Genomic DNA, 21,886 nt, shown 5'->3' on the forward strand with positions numbered 1-21,886 from the left:
TCATATTAGTCATAGAGGTGGCCACTATTATGTCATCCACATAACGAAAATAAAACTATTTTTCAATAATTATACTGAAGAAGACCGCGTGCGGTCGAAACGTTTATAGAATGATTGTAATTTGCGTTAATTTGCGTTAGTTTTAATATAATATAATGACTGTAGTTTTATAATTTATACATGTAATAAATGGTAGTTGACTGAACATCTCGAATATTCAGCTCGATAAGTTGGCCTTATATTTATCACTTTGTTTTCAATACACGAGCGACAATTTATATTAATTTATTAGATATGATCTTTGATTTTACAATGTAATGTCCCTCTTCAATATCGAGAATCTATACTTTTTAGGCCCAATGTAGCACGTGACATTTCATCATTCAAGCCTGTATCTTCGCTCCGATGTGAGTTTTTCGAAGGACCTCGCGCTTCGAAATTAAGAAACAAAGCAATCAAGCAGGCCAACTTACCTCTTTTCGTCGCTACTCTAGCTTGCTCTACTTTTGGGGCAACTTCTACAGGAGCGCTCGCGTCCACATCCGCTTTAGCAAGCTTATAGTCGAGCGAATCGGTTTCGGCACGTGCCTCGACATTCGTTTTAGCAACACGATTCTGCTGAATGCCGCCGTCGAACTTGTACGTCGCGACTTCCGACTTCGATTTGCGATTCAGCTCGAGCATCGACTGCGATGATCCTACGCCGATGTCGGAATTCGCTTGAAGAAACTCGATCTCGGAACTGATCTTCGTCGGTGCGCCAATGTCCGACGACGGTTTCGAGGGATTCGCGCCGGACGTCGACGACGCCTCGGAATCGACGATGCGTTCTAACGCCTGTGTGGAAATCGCCAATGAAACTGGTCTGGTTGTCGGCGGGGAAGGTGCAGTCCTCTTCTTTCGAAAACCTACAAGCAAAGTTATCGCATTGATCAAAATCTTGTCTGCAAAACAACTTCTCACATACACAAGATGCCCCATTTGAATCAATATTTCAAATAAAAGTTGTTTGAACGAGAACAGGAGATGGTACTACTGATTTTTTCTAAAGAATGCCTTTCAAGGTCATTTGAAGATCATTTAAAGGTCATTCAAGGTCATTTCAAGATCATGTATGTTTTTTTTTAAATAAAACCACTATATTTTTTTATATAAATTTACATAATCGTCATCTGTCCCGATTTAAATAAACAACTTTTGTTTATGAAGCATTTTATTGTCCAGTCAAAAATTAAAAAAAAAATTGTACAGGGGTGATCGATTAAAATGGGGCATCCTGCATATATGCCCACAAGTTTTATGTTAATTAACTATTTTCTTCAGCTTATACGTGACCAAATCTCACCGGTGGAGCTGAGAGAGGTGTTGCTGATCCCTCGACTGAGGGTTCCGCCGGTGGTCACTAGATTGCTGAGACTTTTGCTGGACTGCGAGGTTTGCGCGAGTTTTCTGGACGCGTTGGACATACCCGGGGCCTTGCTCCGCCTCGGCAGGGTCTCCGGTAGCCTCGCGGCCGACTCCGGATGATCGCTGAGCACCGAGGCCTCGTGGTAACCGGAGCTGTCGCTGCTGTTGCGACTGTGATTGATCATGGTTTTGTCCTTGCCGCTGTCCCCGGCTGCATCTTGAGCATCAGGCGCGGCCAACGTCGGTGGTTTCGGGGCCGGTCTCCTCTTCCTCTGCGGTCGAACTGGCGGCTGAAGAGGACTGGCGCTTCTCGCTGTCTCGTCACTTCTGGCTGGCGAAACGCTGCGAGCCCCGAGACTATCCGTGCTGAGCGAGCTCTCCTTGGACTTCTTGAACATGAAGCCGAACACGCTTTGCTTGGTCTGCTGTCGGCGTCGCTCCTCCTGCCTCTGCAGGGCCATTATGTCCTGGGTACTTAACGTCGGACCCAGACTCTTGCCCTGTTTCGCGTAAAGAGTCACTTCCTGAAGATGATAGTCCTGCAGCGATAGCGATAAATCCAACGTCTCCTCCAGGTTGGCTGGAATAAAGAAAATAAACACTATTAAAATTCTGAATGCACATTTCAGACCAAATGCTGATTAGAATTTATATGCTTGATGATGTATCTAATAATTTATTAAATTTCATGTAGTTCAAATTATTTATAGTTGAATTAAATATAATAATTTAATATATAATATATAATAATCGAATTATAAATAAATAAAATAATTTTCAATTCTGTTTCTTTTTTTGCGTAATAATATTGACGTCGCAATAATTTTGTATTGCGTATAAAAATAATTTTATGCATGAGGAAGAATATAATCTTCTGCATGAAAAACCCCGGAAGAGAAAATGGACTTGGAGAAGTCCCGATAGAATAATCGAAAATGAAATCAATCACGTTCTCTGATGATACCTAACTCGAGTTAAGAAAAAGTTAATCGAAAAGAAGATCCGATCGTGCGCGAGAGTTGTAGGATAAACAGGACATCGCTCTCACATTGAGCGTAAACTACACCTTATGAAAGAACTGAAGAAACTGGAAATCGAACTATCCAAAAAGATCACCAACAACATCCAAGTAACGGTTAAGTATAAGTGTCCATAAAATGAGAAACGAACGAGGAAGTTATGTCAACAAAAGAGAACATCACGACATCTCATCCAGAAACTTTTATACTAATTCAATATATATAAAATATTAAATATTAAATATTTATAAAATAAAATACATATAAAATAAATAAAAATTTTACCATATATGTAAAATTATATATATACATATAACATCTTTGTATAAATTATGTATATCATTATATAACATTCATGCATTATACATATTTTTAGAAAGCATTAAATACAAAAAATTATTTGTTAAAAAAAATTAATATTATTAAAAATATACTTTGACTGTACATTTAATTATTAAAAATTATCTAGAATTCATTAAATTTTATACTGAAAAAATTTATGTAAAAATTTTCGCATTTTTGCAATTCAAAATAAATAGATAAAATAGATAATTCACAATTGAACAATTCATTTGTCATATTTTCGTATCTAAAAAGAAAATTACAAAGTCGCAGATAAGTAACTACTTAAAAAATACTTTTAAAAAATGAGATATTTTTTTGGTAAATCTCAGAGCAAAAATTATCAGCTCTTTTCATACCTAATTTTGCATTTATATCAGAGCCATTTCAATTTATATTAACTTAATTTTCAGTAGATTATATTATTGATTATAATTATATTATACCAAATTATCTAAACATTATTCTAGATAATTTAGTAAAGATAACACTTTTCTTCATACATATTTTTATTATTTATATAAAGATAAGATGACGCCAAATTTCATCTAGATGCTCATATATAATTATATATAATTAAATCATGTAAATTCATCTTATTTTCAGATGAGCTGCAGATGATTTTGTTCTGAATGTAAAAGATATAAAACTATATATGACGAGTCATCTAGATAGAAGAACTTCCAGATAAGAGCGCTTATTTATGTAAACACAGTTACAAAAAATGTCATCCTTATCTAGCTGATTTCAAAATCATCTAAGCATTTATTATTTATATAAAGATAAGATGGCGCCAAAATTTCATCTAGATGCTCATATATAATTATATATAATTAAATCATGTAAATTCATCTTATTTTCAGATGAGCTGCAGATAATTTTGTTCTGAATGTAAAAGATATAAAACTATATATGGCGAGTCATCTAGATAGAAGAACTTCCAGATAAGAGCGCTTATTTATGTAAACACAGTTACAAAAAATGTCATCCTTATCTAGCTGATTTCAAAATCATCTAAGCATTTATTATTTATATAAAGATAAGCTGACGCCAAATTTCATCTAGATGCTCATATATAATTATATATAATTAAATCATATGAATTCATCTTATTTTCAGATGAGCTGCAGATGATTTTCTTCTGAATGTAAAAGATATAAAACTATATATGGCGAGTCATCTAGATAGAAGAACTTCCAGATAAGAGCGCTTATTTATGTAAACACAGTTACAAAAAATGTCATCCTTATCTAGCTGATTTCAAAATCATCTAAGCATTTATTATTTATATAAAGATAAGATGGCGCCAAAATTTCATCTAGATGCTCATATATAATTATATATAATTAAATCATGTAAATTCATCTTATTTTCAGATGAGCTACAGATGATTTTCTTCTGAATGTAAAAGATATAAAACTATATATGGCGAGTCATCTAGATAGAAGAACTTCCAGATAAGAGCGCTTATTTATATACACACAGTTACAAAAAATGTCATCCTTATCTAGCTGATTTGAAAACCATCTAAGCGCAAGACTACGAGCGTATTCCTCGTTTGTGCTCTCGCAGGAGCTCGCAGGCTCTCCCCGACCGGGAGCGTGAATGCACCTGGAGGTATGCGAGCGGGAAACTGGAATTGCATTCTTCGCTCCCCTCGCGCAGCTTGGATCAATTATAAAACGTACGCCAGCGAGAGCATGAGACCGGGTAAGCCGGCGTTTACGTTCGTCCTCTTCCACCGCGAGACGGAGAGATGCGAGAATGAGAGGAGGAAAAGCAGAGCCTAACGGCTAGGAATAACAAGTGTTGCAGGAGCCTCCTGGCAACATTGCGATAGTAATCTTGGCAGCCAACCTGTAACTAGCTAACTGAAATATCTCGTGCACGCTTGTGCGATTCAGGATTCAGAATGTAGGCGGTGTCTCCTCAAAAATGGATATCAGTAGCGAACAGCTTTGTAAATCGAGAGCCTTTGAATATTTATTCATTTGTCTGCATATTTTTTTTAATTATTTAAAAATTACTTGAAATTATTTTAAAATTATTTTTTCACGAAAAATAGAATACTTGAATATGAATAAAAATTTCTTTTTAATTTATAATAATGTATTATTTTTGAATTACTCCTCAAAACTATTTAAACTATTTTTATAAAAACTAATTTTTTAGTCAAAAGTGAAGATCAGTAGTAATAAAAATAGCTTTAAATTGATATATAAAATTAAGTTTTCTGAGATATGCATAATTATTAAATTAATATACAATAAATATTTATTAATTTAATATTAATAATTTGTCTCTACACATTATTGTTTTAAATGTCTCTTCCACAAAAAATTTAGAGACCATTTAAGAATATATTTTATGTATGTACACTTAATATGATCAAAAAATTTAGAAAATATAATAATATATCACGTTTTAATTACTCTCCAAAACTACATAAAATATTTTTATTTTTAAAAAATTATAAAATGTATAAAAGTTCTTAAATTTTAAGTCAAAGTGAAGATCAGTAGCGGTAGAAATAACTTTATCAATTGGCATGAAATTAAATTCTCTAATATACAATTATTAAATTATTAGACAAATATTTATTAATTTAATTTTATTATATTTGTCAACACATTTTCTTTAATTTTTTTTCTTAAAAAAAATTGATTGGCCGAAAAAGATATACTTAATATAATTTTAAAAATACAGAAAATCTCTATTGAATAAAGTAATATATTATTTTTTAATTGCTCTTCTAAACTACTTAGAAATATCGTTATTTTTATAAAATGTATAAAAGCTCCTGAATTTTAAAATCGTTGCGTGCAGCTACATTGCATATATTTAGCATTATTATTTTGATTGCGAGAAATAAGTATTTCCTATGATGAAACTTAAGTAGAGTTTTTGAAAATAAGTATAAGCGAGAATTGCTGAAGAATTGATAGAAGAAATCGAATGAAGACTTTCATCTCCGCATATAATGCGAAAAGCATTTCGAGAAAATTGGATTGGATGATATATCTGTCTTATACATATACATGCACATGAATCATTTGGCTTCCGAAGCCGTACCGAAACCTACTGATCAGCATTTAAATATATAACGAACGAAATTAAATCTTTTAATAGCCAGAATTATTAATTGAGGTCTTGAAGATTTTGATAATTAAAATCAATATTATTTAAGCACTTGATATCGCCAAGCAAAATTCGAGCTTCGTATACAATCATTTATTCTCAAGAAAAAAATATATTTAAAAATTAAATCAAATTAAAAATTAAATTAAATTTAAAAAATTAAGTTAAAAATTCATTTAAAAATATCTTTAAAATTTACGCATTATTATTATGCTTTAACATTCTTAATGGCTCGAAAATTTTAAATACTTAAATATGTAATTATAAATTACATAATTATATATATAAATATAAATATTTAATTTAATATAAAAATTGTTCACTGTTTTACAAATTATACATATACAAAAATATATAAACATATAAAAATATATAAAAAAAATATATAAAATATATATAAAAATATATAAAAAAATATATAAATATACATGAGAAAAATACTTTTTGCTTTTTTACTTTCTCAAAATTTATTCATACATTTTTACTAAACTTATATGATTAAAATATGCAGAGACTCACCTGGATGACGAAGTTCGTAATTATTTTTGTCCAGATTCTTTTCGCGACACACTTCATCTAGAATTTCTCCAAGGTTCATCTTCGGACTGACCCTCGACACATAGAGTTGATTTCTCGGCAGATGCACCTGCGGCGATTATCAAGTTATCGTGCATTGCATTACTGATTTATTATATTCGTGTTGCGTTATATTCTACGTTTGCAACTGGTTTTAAATGAGATCTTTATATAGAAGTCAGAGGATACAAAACCGTGCTTCATTCGCTTTCAACATTTGCCGGTACATCGAGAAAGTACAAATCAAAATGCTTCTATATTAATATAATCTACTTGAAAATAATATTGTGCTTTCGTTTTTCATTAAATTTTAACTTTTAAGATAAATAATTAGAAATTTTTATTCAAAAATGACATAAAAAAATAATATTTTATAAAAGATCATCTAAAATGTCTTGTAAAAGAATATTATTTTGACTTTCAATTGATTTCAGTAATCAAATTTTAAAATTGCTTGTATATACAAATGAGATACACAAATTACATACAAATACACATACATATTTTCTCAAATATACCTTTGTCATAAATATTTTTTTTAATTTTAATTTCTTATAAATTTTGAATTATATAAAATATTTAAAAATAAAAACGATAAAATAAGTTTTATTTAATATTAATAAAATTAATATTAAAATTAATATGAAATTAAATATTATGCGTAATTTAACAAAATAAAATAATACAAAAATATGTAAAGATGACAAAAAATGTATGTGCATAATAATTGAAAAGTTATATGTTTATGTTGTATTTTACCTGCAATCTAAATGTCGGTTCAAAAGGTTGATTAGCTTGCTTTGTTTTACGTGGCACACACGTGCTCTGTTTGGGAAGTAATTTAACCTGAAATATATATAAAATAGACATTTTTTTTAATCATTTATTAAATCGCAAATTTTATTGACTATATATTTTGGCTATAAAAAATTATATATAAATTATATTATATATAAATTATATATTTATTTTCCACATATTTTTTCTGCATGTGTGGAAAAAAATAATAAGCTCAATATATAATTTATATATATTAAATATTATTTCTAAAAAAATATTTCGGTAATATTATTTATGTTATACTTTTGTACAAACATATATCTTCAAAGCATTACTAAACATTGGACAAGCTAAAATAAAAGCGAATAAATAGGATTTCCGTGGAAGGAATTCTATTAAAACTCTTGCGTCCCAGGAGAGAAAGTATAACGATTGGTACTGGGAATTCATGTGCGAAAGGGTTAATCTAACACGCAAAGCAATGAGCGAGCATCAAAGAATTGTCGTTAGAAAGTGCGTAGAAATTCTCGCATAGAAATTCATGCGATATATGCTGGAAAATTGTTGGGCTCATTAATGACACCGGTTGCCGCCCGGATAGAAAATCAACAAGTGATGACTTCTATTTGTGATCCACAACTGACAGTCAGTCATATGCAATTATCGACTCGATCGAGTGAAGAAAAAACCACGACGAAATTAAGTACGCACAACTGATTGCAATTAGAATTTTAATCAATCACTTTTTATTACACTCTTTCTCTCTCTCTCTCTCTGTTTCTCTAAGATTATTGCTGAGGTCTCAAGGACGCAATTTTAATAATTAATCTCCGTGATTGCACATGTGCAACATTGCAAAAAAATGACAATATGCAAGATTATTTAAAAAAATTTTTAGTCGCATGTAGTAATATAAATAAAATATAAACAAAATAAACTAAATATTATAAAAATATATAAATAAAGAATTATATATATAATATAAATAAAATAAAATAAAATATAAATAAAATAAACAAATAGAGAAAGGCGAAAAATATTTTAAAAAATTAAATTGAACTTCGTTTAATATAACATAATTGTCCCTAAATTTCTATGAACTCCAAACAAATATTATGTAAGTTTGTAATCAGAGAAATGCATTATTTTTATATAAAATTATATAAAAGATTTTTAATCTATTTAATTATATACTTATATAAAATTTCTCTAATTTAAATTACCTGAAGAACGTCTAATACTCCTATAGGAGTGTTTGGATGATGAGATAGAACTAATCCGTGTTCACCGATCGCTTGTAATGTGTAATTTGAAGCTGATAATTTATGAGCCGTCGCGATCTGCACCAGAAGATCCATCATCGGTGTACTGTAAACAATTATATTAACTTTTTTATTCAAAAACGTATATTGACATAACATTCATTTCTCATAAATGTCTTTTCAAAAAGTTTAAAAAATTTCCATCAATTCACAATTTTTATATTATATTTTTTATCGTTTTATTATAGTTATATTTTTATCGGTTTAGTTTTCAATTTTTTAATTTTTTTAATAAACATTATTAGACAAATAAATTTATTAAGCTTAATTAAAAAAGAGTTAATGTATGCATTAAGTTTTTAATTATATAATATATGGATGAATCTCTGCTAGAGATTTTCAATTTGTATTAAAAAATGTTTACGCTATATAAAATAATTCCTTACACATTTCTTATTTTTAAAAAGAAATGCAATTATAAATGAATTAAAAAACTTCTTAGGTTCTAAGCAGTCGAAAATTGTCAACGAAATATTCTAAACAGTCTGTTTGACGCAATATAAATTTGAAATTATTGTAACTTAATTTTAAGTTGATAAACTATAGTTTCTCGAAAGAAATAGCGATGAGATCGCGATAATAGAATGACGTCATAACAAGATAAGCAGTCATCTGATTACATACTTAGTACACAACCTAATTTCGATATCTCACGATTCTTAATACTTTAGTTTTCCTTAATTATTGCGCTTACGTAATATGAACAAGAAGATATAATCACAAAAATATAGTCAAGAACGATTTTTATTCAGACATATTTTATAATAACATCAGCTCAGGCTTTATTGTTCTTCATCTTTTTATTTTTCTCTCTCCTACCTCTCTTTTTTCTCTTCGTATCTTTTTTTTCTTCTCACTTTCTTTTTCTTTTTTTTCTTCTTTTCTTCTTTTTTTCTATCTACTTTCTATCTATCTATATATACTTATCTATTTATCGATCTATCTATTTATTTATCTCATAATTGAATTATAATTTACTAAGTATTAATTGTCTGTATTTTTTAAAATTTTTTATAGATTAATTCCAACTTGAAAGTGTATACATTTTTTTTAAGAAATTAATTTTATAATTTTTTTCTAATACATACGAAAGTCGATACAAAAGAAATTGAAATAATTATTACGTATTACTCATCTATATCAATTTGGCAATATATTTTTTCATCTATGTAATAACAATATATATTTAATTAATAACTCAATAATAAATAATTTTCATTAATAACAATTAATGTTATTAATTAATATTATTAATTTGTTGTTTACATATGTAATTCTTATAACAATAAAAATATATCAATAAAATTAATAAAAAGGATATAAGTGTTAAAAGTAGATTTTGTTCTTGACTTTTGTTGTTAATAAGAATGTCGTTGTATTTAATTCTCTAATTCTTGTAAATATAATCTAATCTTTGTAAATATACCTTCTTAACACTGTAAGCCTCTGTGTATGAAGATCACGAGGCAGTTGGACCAGAAGCTCCATACTTCCGGCCAACATATCCGCCGGAGTGTCCTCCGTCACAGTAAGAACCATGCTGGATGATCTCTCCTCTGGACTCCTGAAATAAAATAATATTTTATTAATTAGCGAATAAAAATCAGTTGCGTATAATTATATGCTATTGCGAGAAACATGCGCAATAATAAATACATTTTATCAATTGTTTCATGAAATCTAGATTTATTATTTTAAAAATTATTGCAACTTTTTTTGCACATGCATATTAATTATATATAATTATATACATAATTAATATATTAATTATATAATATAAAAAAAATATATAATGCATAATATATATATATATATATATATATATATATATATATATATATATATATATATATCATAATTATGTCAAAACATGTATACACAAATGTCTTAGTGAAATACATAATTGTATTATGCATTATTATTTTTATAAAAAACTATAAATTTATTAATTAAGCTATAACATATATACATCAAAATAATACATTTTTATGTAACTATTTTTTGGATGAGATAAAATATGAAATACTTTTCTATGTATTAATTTTTAAATGCACGCATAGACTTATTAGCATCTTTTATTTAATTATTTAAATTTATAGTTACGTTTTAAAAATATGTATATAAAAATTGTCACATTTTAAATGTATATATACATATATATATTTGAAATTTTGTATGAAAAATATTAGTTTTTTTCTGTTTAAAGTACATGTAAAATTTATTTTCAGAAGATCTGCAATTATTTTCTCTTTAATGTTCGTTAAGCTTCTTAATTTACTTTTCAATTTTATGGTCTATGGCTTGTAACGGATTATAATCAGTATGTTCATGTAATATACATATGTACGTGATGTATACACATACATATATACTTATGCAAAATACTAGGTAATGCGTTAAGGAAGTAATGTGCTCATTTAATTATTGCATTAGATTTTATTTAATTAGATGTAACTTTCGCCTATTGAAAAAGAAAGCATGTTCTTTTAGTTGTCGATACTTCGATTTAATTAGTAAAATATAAAGTTAATAAATTTTTTCTTAAAAAATATTATTAATTTAAACTTAGAATAATTTCATAACTTCGTATTTTTTGCAATTTAAACGGTATTATAAAAACAGAAAATTGAGTTGATCGTATAATACAAAATAAATAAAATTGTTGCAATATTTTTACAAGAAATTTTAAAAAGATGCATTTAAGATATATTTTAATTAAATTTAATACAAAAATATATGGCCGCGCATAATTTGCTGAAAATAAATTTTGTATGACATAATAATTGTAACCTTTGATCATTATTATATGTAATTATGCACATTTAAAAATATTGTATTTCAGAAATAAATTTAACTTATTTAATATATTTTTTTAATATTATTATTATATATTATTTAATATATCTTATGAAAAGAATATCTTTTATATTTCTTAGTATCCAAAGGAAAAAAATTATTGTGTAAATATATATTATATAAAATAAAATCTTTCCTACTTTTTCATACATGAAATTTAATGACAAATTACATAAATTTAAAATATTGCAAAAAAAAAAAAATGATATAATATTTAATAATACACAGAATAATATACAGAAATTTTAATTTCTTCGAAAAAAATTTTACATTCTTCTCTTTCTGCAGAAACAGAATAAAAGTATATATATATAATCATCGTCAATTAAATTCATTTACAAGAAAATAAAAATATTTAAAAATTTTACAATTTTTTTCTGTATTTTACGTAGTTCAATATTTGATTTGCATTGAATATATATAATATTTATTATCAATTTATAAATGACGCAGACAAAGGATTTAGCTCGGATACATAAAATGAAAATACACTGTAAAAAAATATGTAAATTTACATAAATAAGTGTAAAATTAGATACGATCATAAATAATAAAAATGTATACATGTTCATTATTTTCGATGTAATTTTACATTTGATTATTTATGCAATTTTACATATTTTTATGTAATATATTACATCTTTTTTACACGGCTGAAATCCACGGAATATATAGTACATATTTTCTTGGATCTTCTTTCCCAAATTTTCTCGCGACGCTGCTAAGTTTCGCTAACTTTCTCGCGCTGCATCCGTCATCCTGTCGCATACCTTGCCAGCATTTAATAGAAATCAGATCAAGCACTTTTTTTGTCTCTGTTAAATTTTTCACAAACAGAGAGTTCACACAATTGTTACGACTCTCATGAGAATGGATTCTTTTCACGAATGGTTGCAGTGAATCGGCAATATATGCGAATACGCTATGTTTTCTCGTGTAAGAAAAAGCGCGACGAATATGTAAATATAATTAGAAATTAAGAATTCAAGAAAAAGGCAGAATTTTTTTGGAAGATTTTAATTAAAATCAACAAATATTTATAAAACATATCATAAATAATATATAGACAAAAATACAGGCTATTTTTAAGATAGTGGCTCAATGTTCATATTATCAATATACATAAAAAAAAATATCTATATAACTGTATTTAATATGAAATTTTTCTTCTTGATAAAAACATTTTGAAAATTTTCTAGTAAAAATTTAAAAAATTTTACTTGCTGAGAACGATTAAATTAACATAAATTTAAAGTAAAATAATATTTAATAATAAAAAATACATAAACTAATATATTAAATAAGTAATTAATAATTAATTGTTATTATTAGATAATTAAATAAAACAACAATAAATGTTATATAAAATATCGCAAACTAAGCTTTATATATTTAGAACATCATTACTTGTTGATCATAAATATCTGGAACAGGAAACTGAGTAATCGTAATTCACAACTTATAATGCCTGATTTCGATAATCAACTTTTTTTGGTCACTTTCGGATACATTAAGCCATTAAGCGATATTAACGCGTTATGTAGGGCATGTGATTTTAAAGTAGGATGCGACATACATATAAAATTGTAAGTATATATATACACGTGTCAATATAAGATATGCAGTATTATTACTACTTTTCAGCAAAAATTACATATAATGAAAATCAACTGCAATAATAATAAATTAATTAAGATACATACAGACGCATATATATATATACAAATAAAAACACACTGAAAAAAGAAATAAAATGACAAATAAAAATGAAAACACGGTAATTGCATAAATAAATTATACAAAAAAATACTTCATAAATTAGAAATTAAATTTTTTAGATCATCTCTTTGAGCGAAATATTATATATAAAGATACATTCAATAATTCACAAAAATGAAAATCAGTCATCATGTTTGATGTATTTATAATTTCGATATATTTGTAAAGTGTTAAAAAGAATCTGGAAGACTTTATTAAGACGTAAATCAGAGAAGACGGACAGACAAACAATAAAACAAATAGATAATGATAGTGATTTTAATCTTGATTAATCTGATCTTTCTAAAGAACAGATCAAAGGTCGGAGCGCGAGAAAAAAGAGAGAAAAGAGCTCATCTTTTTTTCTCTAAAAGAAGCGAGTATTGTTTCACTCAAGAGAGATGAGGTGAATTATTTGCCGTGGCATTCACAAGCGTCACTTTCCTTTACGGGATTTGCTACTTCCGCTTTCTACTTGACCTTTCAGAGATTTTTCACATAATCACGTCATATATCTCTCTTACCATTTTTTAATTCATCCACTGCCAGTACTTAAACAAAGTATGATAGAGAGTTTCGATCTCTATACAATTAATCATATTATTAATCAACCATTAGTTTTTCTTATCAAACTATCTAAATCGTCTCATTTCATTTTTAACGAATAAGAACAATAATAATCTATTAATATTTTTTCAAGATAAACTTTTTAATGGCTTTTGACCAAATTCTTAACCGTCACTGAATAAAATTATTGAGAAAAATACGAACATTTTCATATTTCTTTATGTGGTAAAAGAAACATTTACGGATCAATAAATATCAGTAACATGCAAATAATATAGGTAATTGTGCGGTTTCTCTGCATACAAGATAGTTATACAAGACAGCTAATAAATTTGCAAGATTATGTAAATTATTATGTAAATGTATTTAGTTATAAATATAATACTTGATAAAAAAAATAATTATTTTAATAAAAATTATATTTATAAAAATTTAATAAAAATTAAATAATATGCAATAAAAAATTAATTAATTATTTAATAAAAATTTAATTATTTATACAAAAGAAAAATATTGTTCTTAGTTTAATAGATTTTTATAAAATCTTTCTGCTGCCTCTTGCTGTTATTAATAACGATGTTTCGCTTTTTTTTTTTTTAATTTTTAACCACTCAATGAATTCGTCAAGCGTTGCAGGCCATAAAAAAATTCGTACACGCGAATTTTAGACTTATATAATAAACTAATAAACATTCTTCTGCAACAGCTGACAATAAGATTGCAAAATAGAAGTAAGATGGTTTTCTCCGTCATATAATGTTCTGGGAGGGGGAAATGAGATACAATAAGGGAAGCAAGAAGAGTGAGAGTGAGAGTAAGAGGCGACCCCGCTTCTCGTCTTTCCTTTTTTCCGAGTGACTGCAAAATTGGACAAAAAACATCTTACTCTCTATTATCCTCTGTTACTGATGTTGCTTTAAGCTTTCAACACGGAAACGTTTAGTCTATTTATGTAAATCTACGATGTACTCGCGGAGACAGAAACGCTTCAACATGTTAATTTGAGCGCACATGTTGGAAATATAGAAAATGCATATATGACTGACATGTGCATAAATTCATGTATAAGGCATTTCTACCACCTGGTGTATTATATACGACAGAAATTGTATACATACATACATATGTATAAACGCTTAAAGTATCCTACTTTATTTTTGACGCTCAAGTATGTTGAAAAAGGTGATTTTTCTAAATATTTTAAACAAAAGTTACTTATTAACTAAGTACATATTAAGTTACTTATAAGTTACTTAAATTATTTAAGTTACATAAGTTACATAAGTTGTTTAAGTTACTTAAGTTGGTTAAGTTACTTAAGGTTTTTAAGTTACTTAAGTTGTTTAAGTTGCTTAAGTTGCTTGGATTACTTATTAACTTAAGGTACATATTATTAAGTTACTTATAAGTTACATATGTTATTTAAGTTACTCAAGTTACTTGGGTTGGTTAAGTTACTTAAATTATTTTGTAAGTTACTTGAGTTGTTTAAGTTATTTATTCACATAGAAGAACATAAAACATAAGATTTTAGCTTATTCTTTCTTTTTCCTTAGATTAATAAGTTGAGATCATTTAGATTTTTTAAATGGAAAATCCCACTATTTATTACATTTTCTTAAAATTGACGTCACAATTAACATAGCTCTCAAATAACCTTCTATTAATATATTTTTTGACTTGAAAAATTATTTAAACATTCATTTTACTGAAGCGTGTATTTTTCGAGATATTTGATCGTTTTGGAACTTTTGACCGTCACTGTACCTTACATACACGTATTCATGCACAGTCCTTCATATACATATATAGACTCATTAATATTATAGTTGTTAATGTTGCGCATTCTTTTGAATATTTATGTACGTAATAAGGTATATTTTTTCCAGCAAAGAAAAAAGATATTTAAAAAAATGTCACAGATCATTATAATAGTCAGCAAAAAAATATTACAATAATTTTAATTCTTAATAATCTAAACTCTTGTAAAATTAAACTCACTTCAAATATATTTATAATAAGTGTATTATTGCAAAGTGTGTCTGGTAATAGTTAAAAGACTAGCCATACAAGAAAAAGGCAAAGTATAATTATCAGTATATAAACATCAATAGTTAATAAAATATTATTAACACTTGAGAAAGTTTAACGGTTGTATTTAGGTTTTTACTTTGTGCCAAGTGTGACACTGTGACACAGTTGAAACACGTGTTAGCACAGTGTTACACTGTGTCATCTGCGTATAATTTGCCGGTAAACACTCATTACATTCTAATTATCTAATTGTAAATGCTGAAAATGTTGCATTTAAATGCAGGAGAATTTCAAAAGATAAAGTTACATTGTGTAATTTATTTTTAGAAACTTATATAATAAAATCTTTTTAATTAAATTTGAAGTATCTTCATATTATTAAGACGATTAAAATTGATTTAAAATTGATTAATAATAATTGATTCATAAATTGATTTATAATTATTTTTATCATTTGTTTATTTTTGTTTATCTCCTTTTAATGATTTATTTAGATAAAATTTTGAGAACTTTCCTATACTAATATGTAATCTGCTACGATTAAAATAGCAGATTATTTCTGAAACATTTGCATACTCGTTTATAAATTTTGTTGCAAAAAATAAATACGTAAAAACAGGAAATTTCTGTACATATTCATTTAATTCTCCTAATTATAATTTCCTATCTTTTTTTGTCAAATTTTTTGTCCGTCGAAATTTTTGTGTATTTATATTTTTCCAATAATTAAAATTAAATCTTTTGACAAATTTTTCGATGGTTTCTTATTTATTTATACAAAATCTATATTCCTTTTTTTGTGCAAATGTTCAATAATTTGAAATGAATAGCCTTGTGTGTATAGATTATTAATAACAAAAAAATTCTTTAAAAAATCTTAAATATAATATTTATGATTTTTATTAGAATATTTTTTATTTTTGCACTGAAAAAGAATTGTTAACTTGAGTAAACCGTTCAACTAAATTACTAATTGTTAATTGAATATATCAATAATATCTCATATTTAATTTAAAATATTTCTCCATGTTCAATTAACAAAATAATATTTAATTGAAAGGTTTAATCAAATTAACCATTTTTTCCAGTGTGTTAGTATGTTCTATTTTTATTTTTATTAGTGTTACCAGATCGGTATTATTTTTGAAATCATCATCAAGCATACCGCAACAAAACTCTCTCGTAAGGCTCTCGTAAGGCGTATCTGTTTGACACTGAGAAATATAAACAGCTATTAGGCGTTCACAAGTCACGACAAAACGGCAGGTCTCGTCACGAATTGCATCATCGCAATCTACAACCTTGCAATGTCGCGATGTGTTTTTCTTTTTTTCTTCTCTTCTTATAGTCGATCGATCCGGGAGGAAAGGCCATATCATCGCAGGCCATGTCATCATCATCATCATCATCATCTATATTCTATACCAGTCGCATCCGTTAACAACACGTATAACTATGCTGCTTCTACGATCTGTTGCTATACGACGCGAGTTCATCCATCGTATGATTTGCGCGCGATCAAGGTCGAACTGAAGATAATTTATTCCATTTTACGAACAAGATGAGCGTTTCGCATATGCATATGCAATTTTTGCACGTAGTATACGAGTCAATTTGATCGTAAAATGTGTGATTATGGACGTGCCAAGATTGTTGAGGCATCATCGTATCGTATTTATAGTTGAAGGGTTCAGCACATGTGCGCGGCTTACAACATCCTTTTTCAAAACTTTATAAAGATTAATTCTAGTATTCTAAAAAAGCACGAAAAATATATTTAATGAAAAAAACTACAAAAACCTGGTTTTATTTGGAAAAAAACGGAAAAATATGGGAATGCAGAAGTAGCGCTCCTAGCGGTAAAAAATAAAACTGCTCACTAATTGTATATGTATTACGTTTTACGTTATTTATGTTCATTTTATTTCACATTTTAATTCACATGTAATGATGATATTGTCCAAATCACAAGCGTTACAACTCATAACACTAAAATATTTTTTTGTTTATTTTATATTAATATTTTATAAAATTTTATTATTTTTAATGTAAAAATAAATGATTAAAGTGTTAATTTACTCAATTTTTATATTTGTTTTGTTTTATTACATATATTATAAGTTATAACTACCTATGTATTTTCATCTTTAACTAATCATTTTTAGGATAATAATAGCCCCTACGTCTGCAATAATAGTCCAGCCAGCATTAAACTAAATAATCTATAAAAAAAATATTTTTCCAGAAAAATTGTCGAAAACAGAAACCGAAAAACCCGTTTTTTTCGTATTTTTCATGTTTTTTTTCTGCCCTTTAGAACCCTAATAAATTCTATACAATTTTTATTTAATATTAAAATTAATTTTTTTAATAAATTATAAAAATTGTTTTTAACATTTATTCATTTATATGTAATTTGCATAAATGTTATTACTAACTTTATTTTAAAAAACAATTATCAAATTGATAAATAAAATCAGCAAAAATATTTTATTAATATTTTATTGATAATTCTATTAATCAAAAAGAAAAAAGAAAAATATTTATCTGAAATTGTATTTCTATATCTAAAAAAAGTAAGAAAACATTTAAATTCTATAATCATTAATATTTTTACAAAATAGCGTAATCTTTATCGTATTTTCCAATGTCCAAATTCTATTACTTCTAAACAATGACAAGTTATATATATCAAAATATCGATAATAAATATAAGTTAAGATGTCATAAAAAGAGTGAAATTTTTGCGATACGTACAAAAATTAATAAATGTAAAAACAATGTAACTTTGACTGTTTTTCCGTAAACAAAATTGGAAAAATTAATGTGATTTCCTATCAAATTAATGTTATTCTAAATGAGGAAAGAAAATTATATATCGTATGAAAAAATCATATATGATTTATTTTCTAAGATACTACATCATAACTTGAAGTTTTCAATACCGTTAGTTGACGTATACGTATCGATGCTATATAGCATTGATTGCAAAATATGCAAATATAACTTATATAGTTTTCTCAATCATGCTACATGAAGTATTCGATTGCGTATCGAAAGATTGATAGAATAGTAATCAGACTATTTTATCGTGCGCGTTATAAAACATGAGGCATTGTTTTGCCTCTTGGTGCCTAATTTCATTATGGACAATCATTTTGCGAAAGATATATTACCATGTTGATAAAGCTGGTAAAAAAAGAAATAAAAAGCTACGCAATTAAAATATTCCCAGACAGCACAGAATATTTATAGAATATTTATAATAATTATTTTAGTATTTTATAAATATTTATCATAAATATTTTATAAATGTTTTTGGAGTCTTAGATTCAATAGATTATAAATATCAGAAAATATTTACGATAATTTTATGGTAAATATTAATTATATAAATATATTTATTAAATCATTATGTGGTACATATTTTTTAAAATTTATATTTTCTTTAATAAATACCTAATAAGAAATCATGAGTTAAAAAGACATAATCAACAATTTTTCAATCAAAGCGATCAGTTGATATAGTCTAATCTAAAATTTGGTCGATTAGATGTTTTTGTGTTTTTCAAATTCTATTAGCCATTTATAAAAATTTAAAAATGTGTAAAAAATGTTTATAAGTAACTCATTATAGACATTTATTTTAAAATCGAATATAAAATTATAATATACACTGAATATACTTAGGCAACAAAGTAGTTTAACAAATAAATTATAATAAAAATAAATAAATAAAATATTTCTAAAATATTTATATAATATTTGTAAAAAATATATATATTTATGAATCTTTATCATAAATATTGTGTACTGTCTTGGATTGAAGATATTATTTTGCCAAGGCAAATTAATAGTATAAATGCATATATTAAAAATCAACTTGATGATATTTTTTTCTTGTTTCTTCATTATATTTTCCATATGGTATTTTGTAAAAATATATGTTCATTATCAAATTGTAATTCTCTTCTAAATTCTAGTATATGTTTCAAATATCATTCGATTATACTAAAACTAATTTGCGATGTTCCGCAGATAAAGAAACGTTGCGCCATGTGTGGAGTATAATAAAAAAATGTAAATTACAAATGAAAGAAACTTAAGAATTAAAGAGCGCGAATGAATGTATTTGCATTGCAGAAACTTAGACGGAAATCATTGGGTAGCTCTTTCATGATACGGTAAGAGGCGAGAAAAAGAGGTTGAGTTCGTGTTTTCTAAGTTCGTAATCGGAAATTGCAAAATGCAAGATGTAGATTCATTCATGAGCGAGTTTCTACAAATACACACATATACATATATGCACCTGCGCGCTTAAATAAAGACGAACTGAAAAGAGCGATAAGCGATAATCACCGAATTTATGTGCCATGCGCAGTTGCATTAGAATAAAAATAGTTCGTATTGTAAAATTTAAAATGTACAATAGTTTATATTTAAAAAAATATTTAATTATTATATTATATTTATATAATATAAATTATATAATAAAATAATATATTTATAAAAAAATATTATAAAAAAATTTCTTGTGTATTTTCGAAAAACTTTAAAGCATGTAAAATAAATATTAAATTATAAAATAGATTAAAATATAATAAATGCATATATATGTTTGATTTAAAAAGGATATAATAAGTAATAACTTAGAAAAAAATCTTTGAAATATAAATAATACATTTCGAAGATTGTATTCATAAAATTATTTCATTTTTCAAATATTTTGTATATAAGTTATTTTTTATTATTATTTTCTTATTTTTATCAATATTACATATTTATATTATATATCTGAATTTTAAAAAATAATTACATTAATATTAATTAATTAGTTTTTATTGTTATTATTTAATTATTATCAATATATTATATATCTAAATATTAATAATAATTAAATAATATATGGCTAAAAATTGATTAATTATTAATATTAATATAATTATTTCCTATTACCATTTCGTGTTCAGATTATATCCTATATTAAGATATGCAAAGCAAATACAAATCAATGAAATAAAAGAGGAAAATGATATACATCGACTCGCCTTGAAAACGAAAGCACGTGAAATCCTTGTTGCGAAAGCTGTAAAGTATTTCCTTAGACACGGATGTCCGCGGGACAGTTGCGAAAACATATATTACGAATCTAATTAAAGACTATTAATTCTCGATACGCTCCTACAGCTTTACGTCATAGAAAAAAAGGTAGCATGAGCGCACTCATTGTTAATAGATATATGCGATTAAATTGCGATTATGTATATTTAAAGCGCTATAAAATGTAAAAATTGCGCGTTAATTAATCCTAATTAAAATTGTAATTAAAAATCCTATTGCAGCCTGCTTCATATTATTTTATTTTATTTTACCTTTACGCTAGTAAAACGGAGATTGTGATTGTATATTTTTTTTTCTATACACTCTTTGTTTAGAAAAGATAATAAGAAAATTAATTAAATGATAAATAGAAGCATTATATATAATTTTCGTATTATAGAAAGAATTTCTTAAAAAGTTGAAAATAGATTATACAATAAATATAGTTTTATACACACACATATTGTATATATATAAATATATATATATATATATATATATAATTATACAAAATTATATAGAAATTTGTATAATTTAATCTTACCAACCTTATTTATTTTTTTTTTTTTTAATAAACTGCAAAAATTATTATATTTTTCTATTTTTCAATTTTTATTATTATTTTCAATTATTTTTATTATTTTCTTTATAAACTAATAGTATAAAAAATTATATATATTTACATTAATATAATTTATATACTTTTTAGCTGGATAAATCTTTATATATATTTTAAAATACAAATAGAAAAAATTGTTTTAATTCTTATACTAAAAAATAAAATATTCTATTAAAATTCTATTTAAAATATTCTATTAATATTGTATTTCCAAATATAAATATTTATTCAACTAAAAATTATATATTAAAATTCTAAATTAGATATTAAAAAATATATATTATATATATTATATATATAATTTTTTAATATTATTTTGTTCTCTCTTGCAATATAAAATTTATTAAATTTGCACATAAACTTTGTGA

The 21,886-nt window shown here is 25.9% G+C and overlaps 1 protein-coding gene across 4 annotated transcripts in view; it reads right to left on the bottom strand.

Annotated features, from left to right (window-relative positions):
* The window catches only part of LOC114934785 (uncharacterized), a 49,563-nt gene that overhangs the window by 15,863 nt on the left and 11,814 nt on the right, over positions 1-21,886 (bottom strand). For all 4 annotated transcript variants that reach the window (XM_085487458.1, XM_029307517.2, XM_085487457.1 and 1 more), the window contains exons 2-7: positions 10,011-10,148; positions 8,486-8,630; positions 7,242-7,328; positions 6,426-6,552; positions 1,346-1,987; positions 474-908 (exon numbers count right to left, since the gene is read on the bottom strand). In XM_085487458.1, coding sequence (XP_085343584.1) covers positions 474-908; positions 1,346-1,987; positions 6,426-6,552; positions 7,242-7,328; positions 8,486-8,630; positions 10,011-10,148 — 1,574 coding nt within the window. The remainder of the gene's footprint in view (positions 1-473; positions 909-1,345; positions 1,988-6,425; positions 6,553-7,241; positions 7,329-8,485; positions 8,631-10,010; positions 10,149-21,886) is intronic.

This window comes from Nylanderia fulva, unplaced genomic scaffold (genome assembly GCF_048542155.1).
Source record: "Nylanderia fulva isolate GAGA-0341 unplaced genomic scaffold, ASM4854215v1 Scaffold55, whole genome shotgun sequence".
Taxonomy (NCBI): Eukaryota; Metazoa; Arthropoda; class Insecta; order Hymenoptera; family Formicidae; genus Nylanderia; species Nylanderia fulva.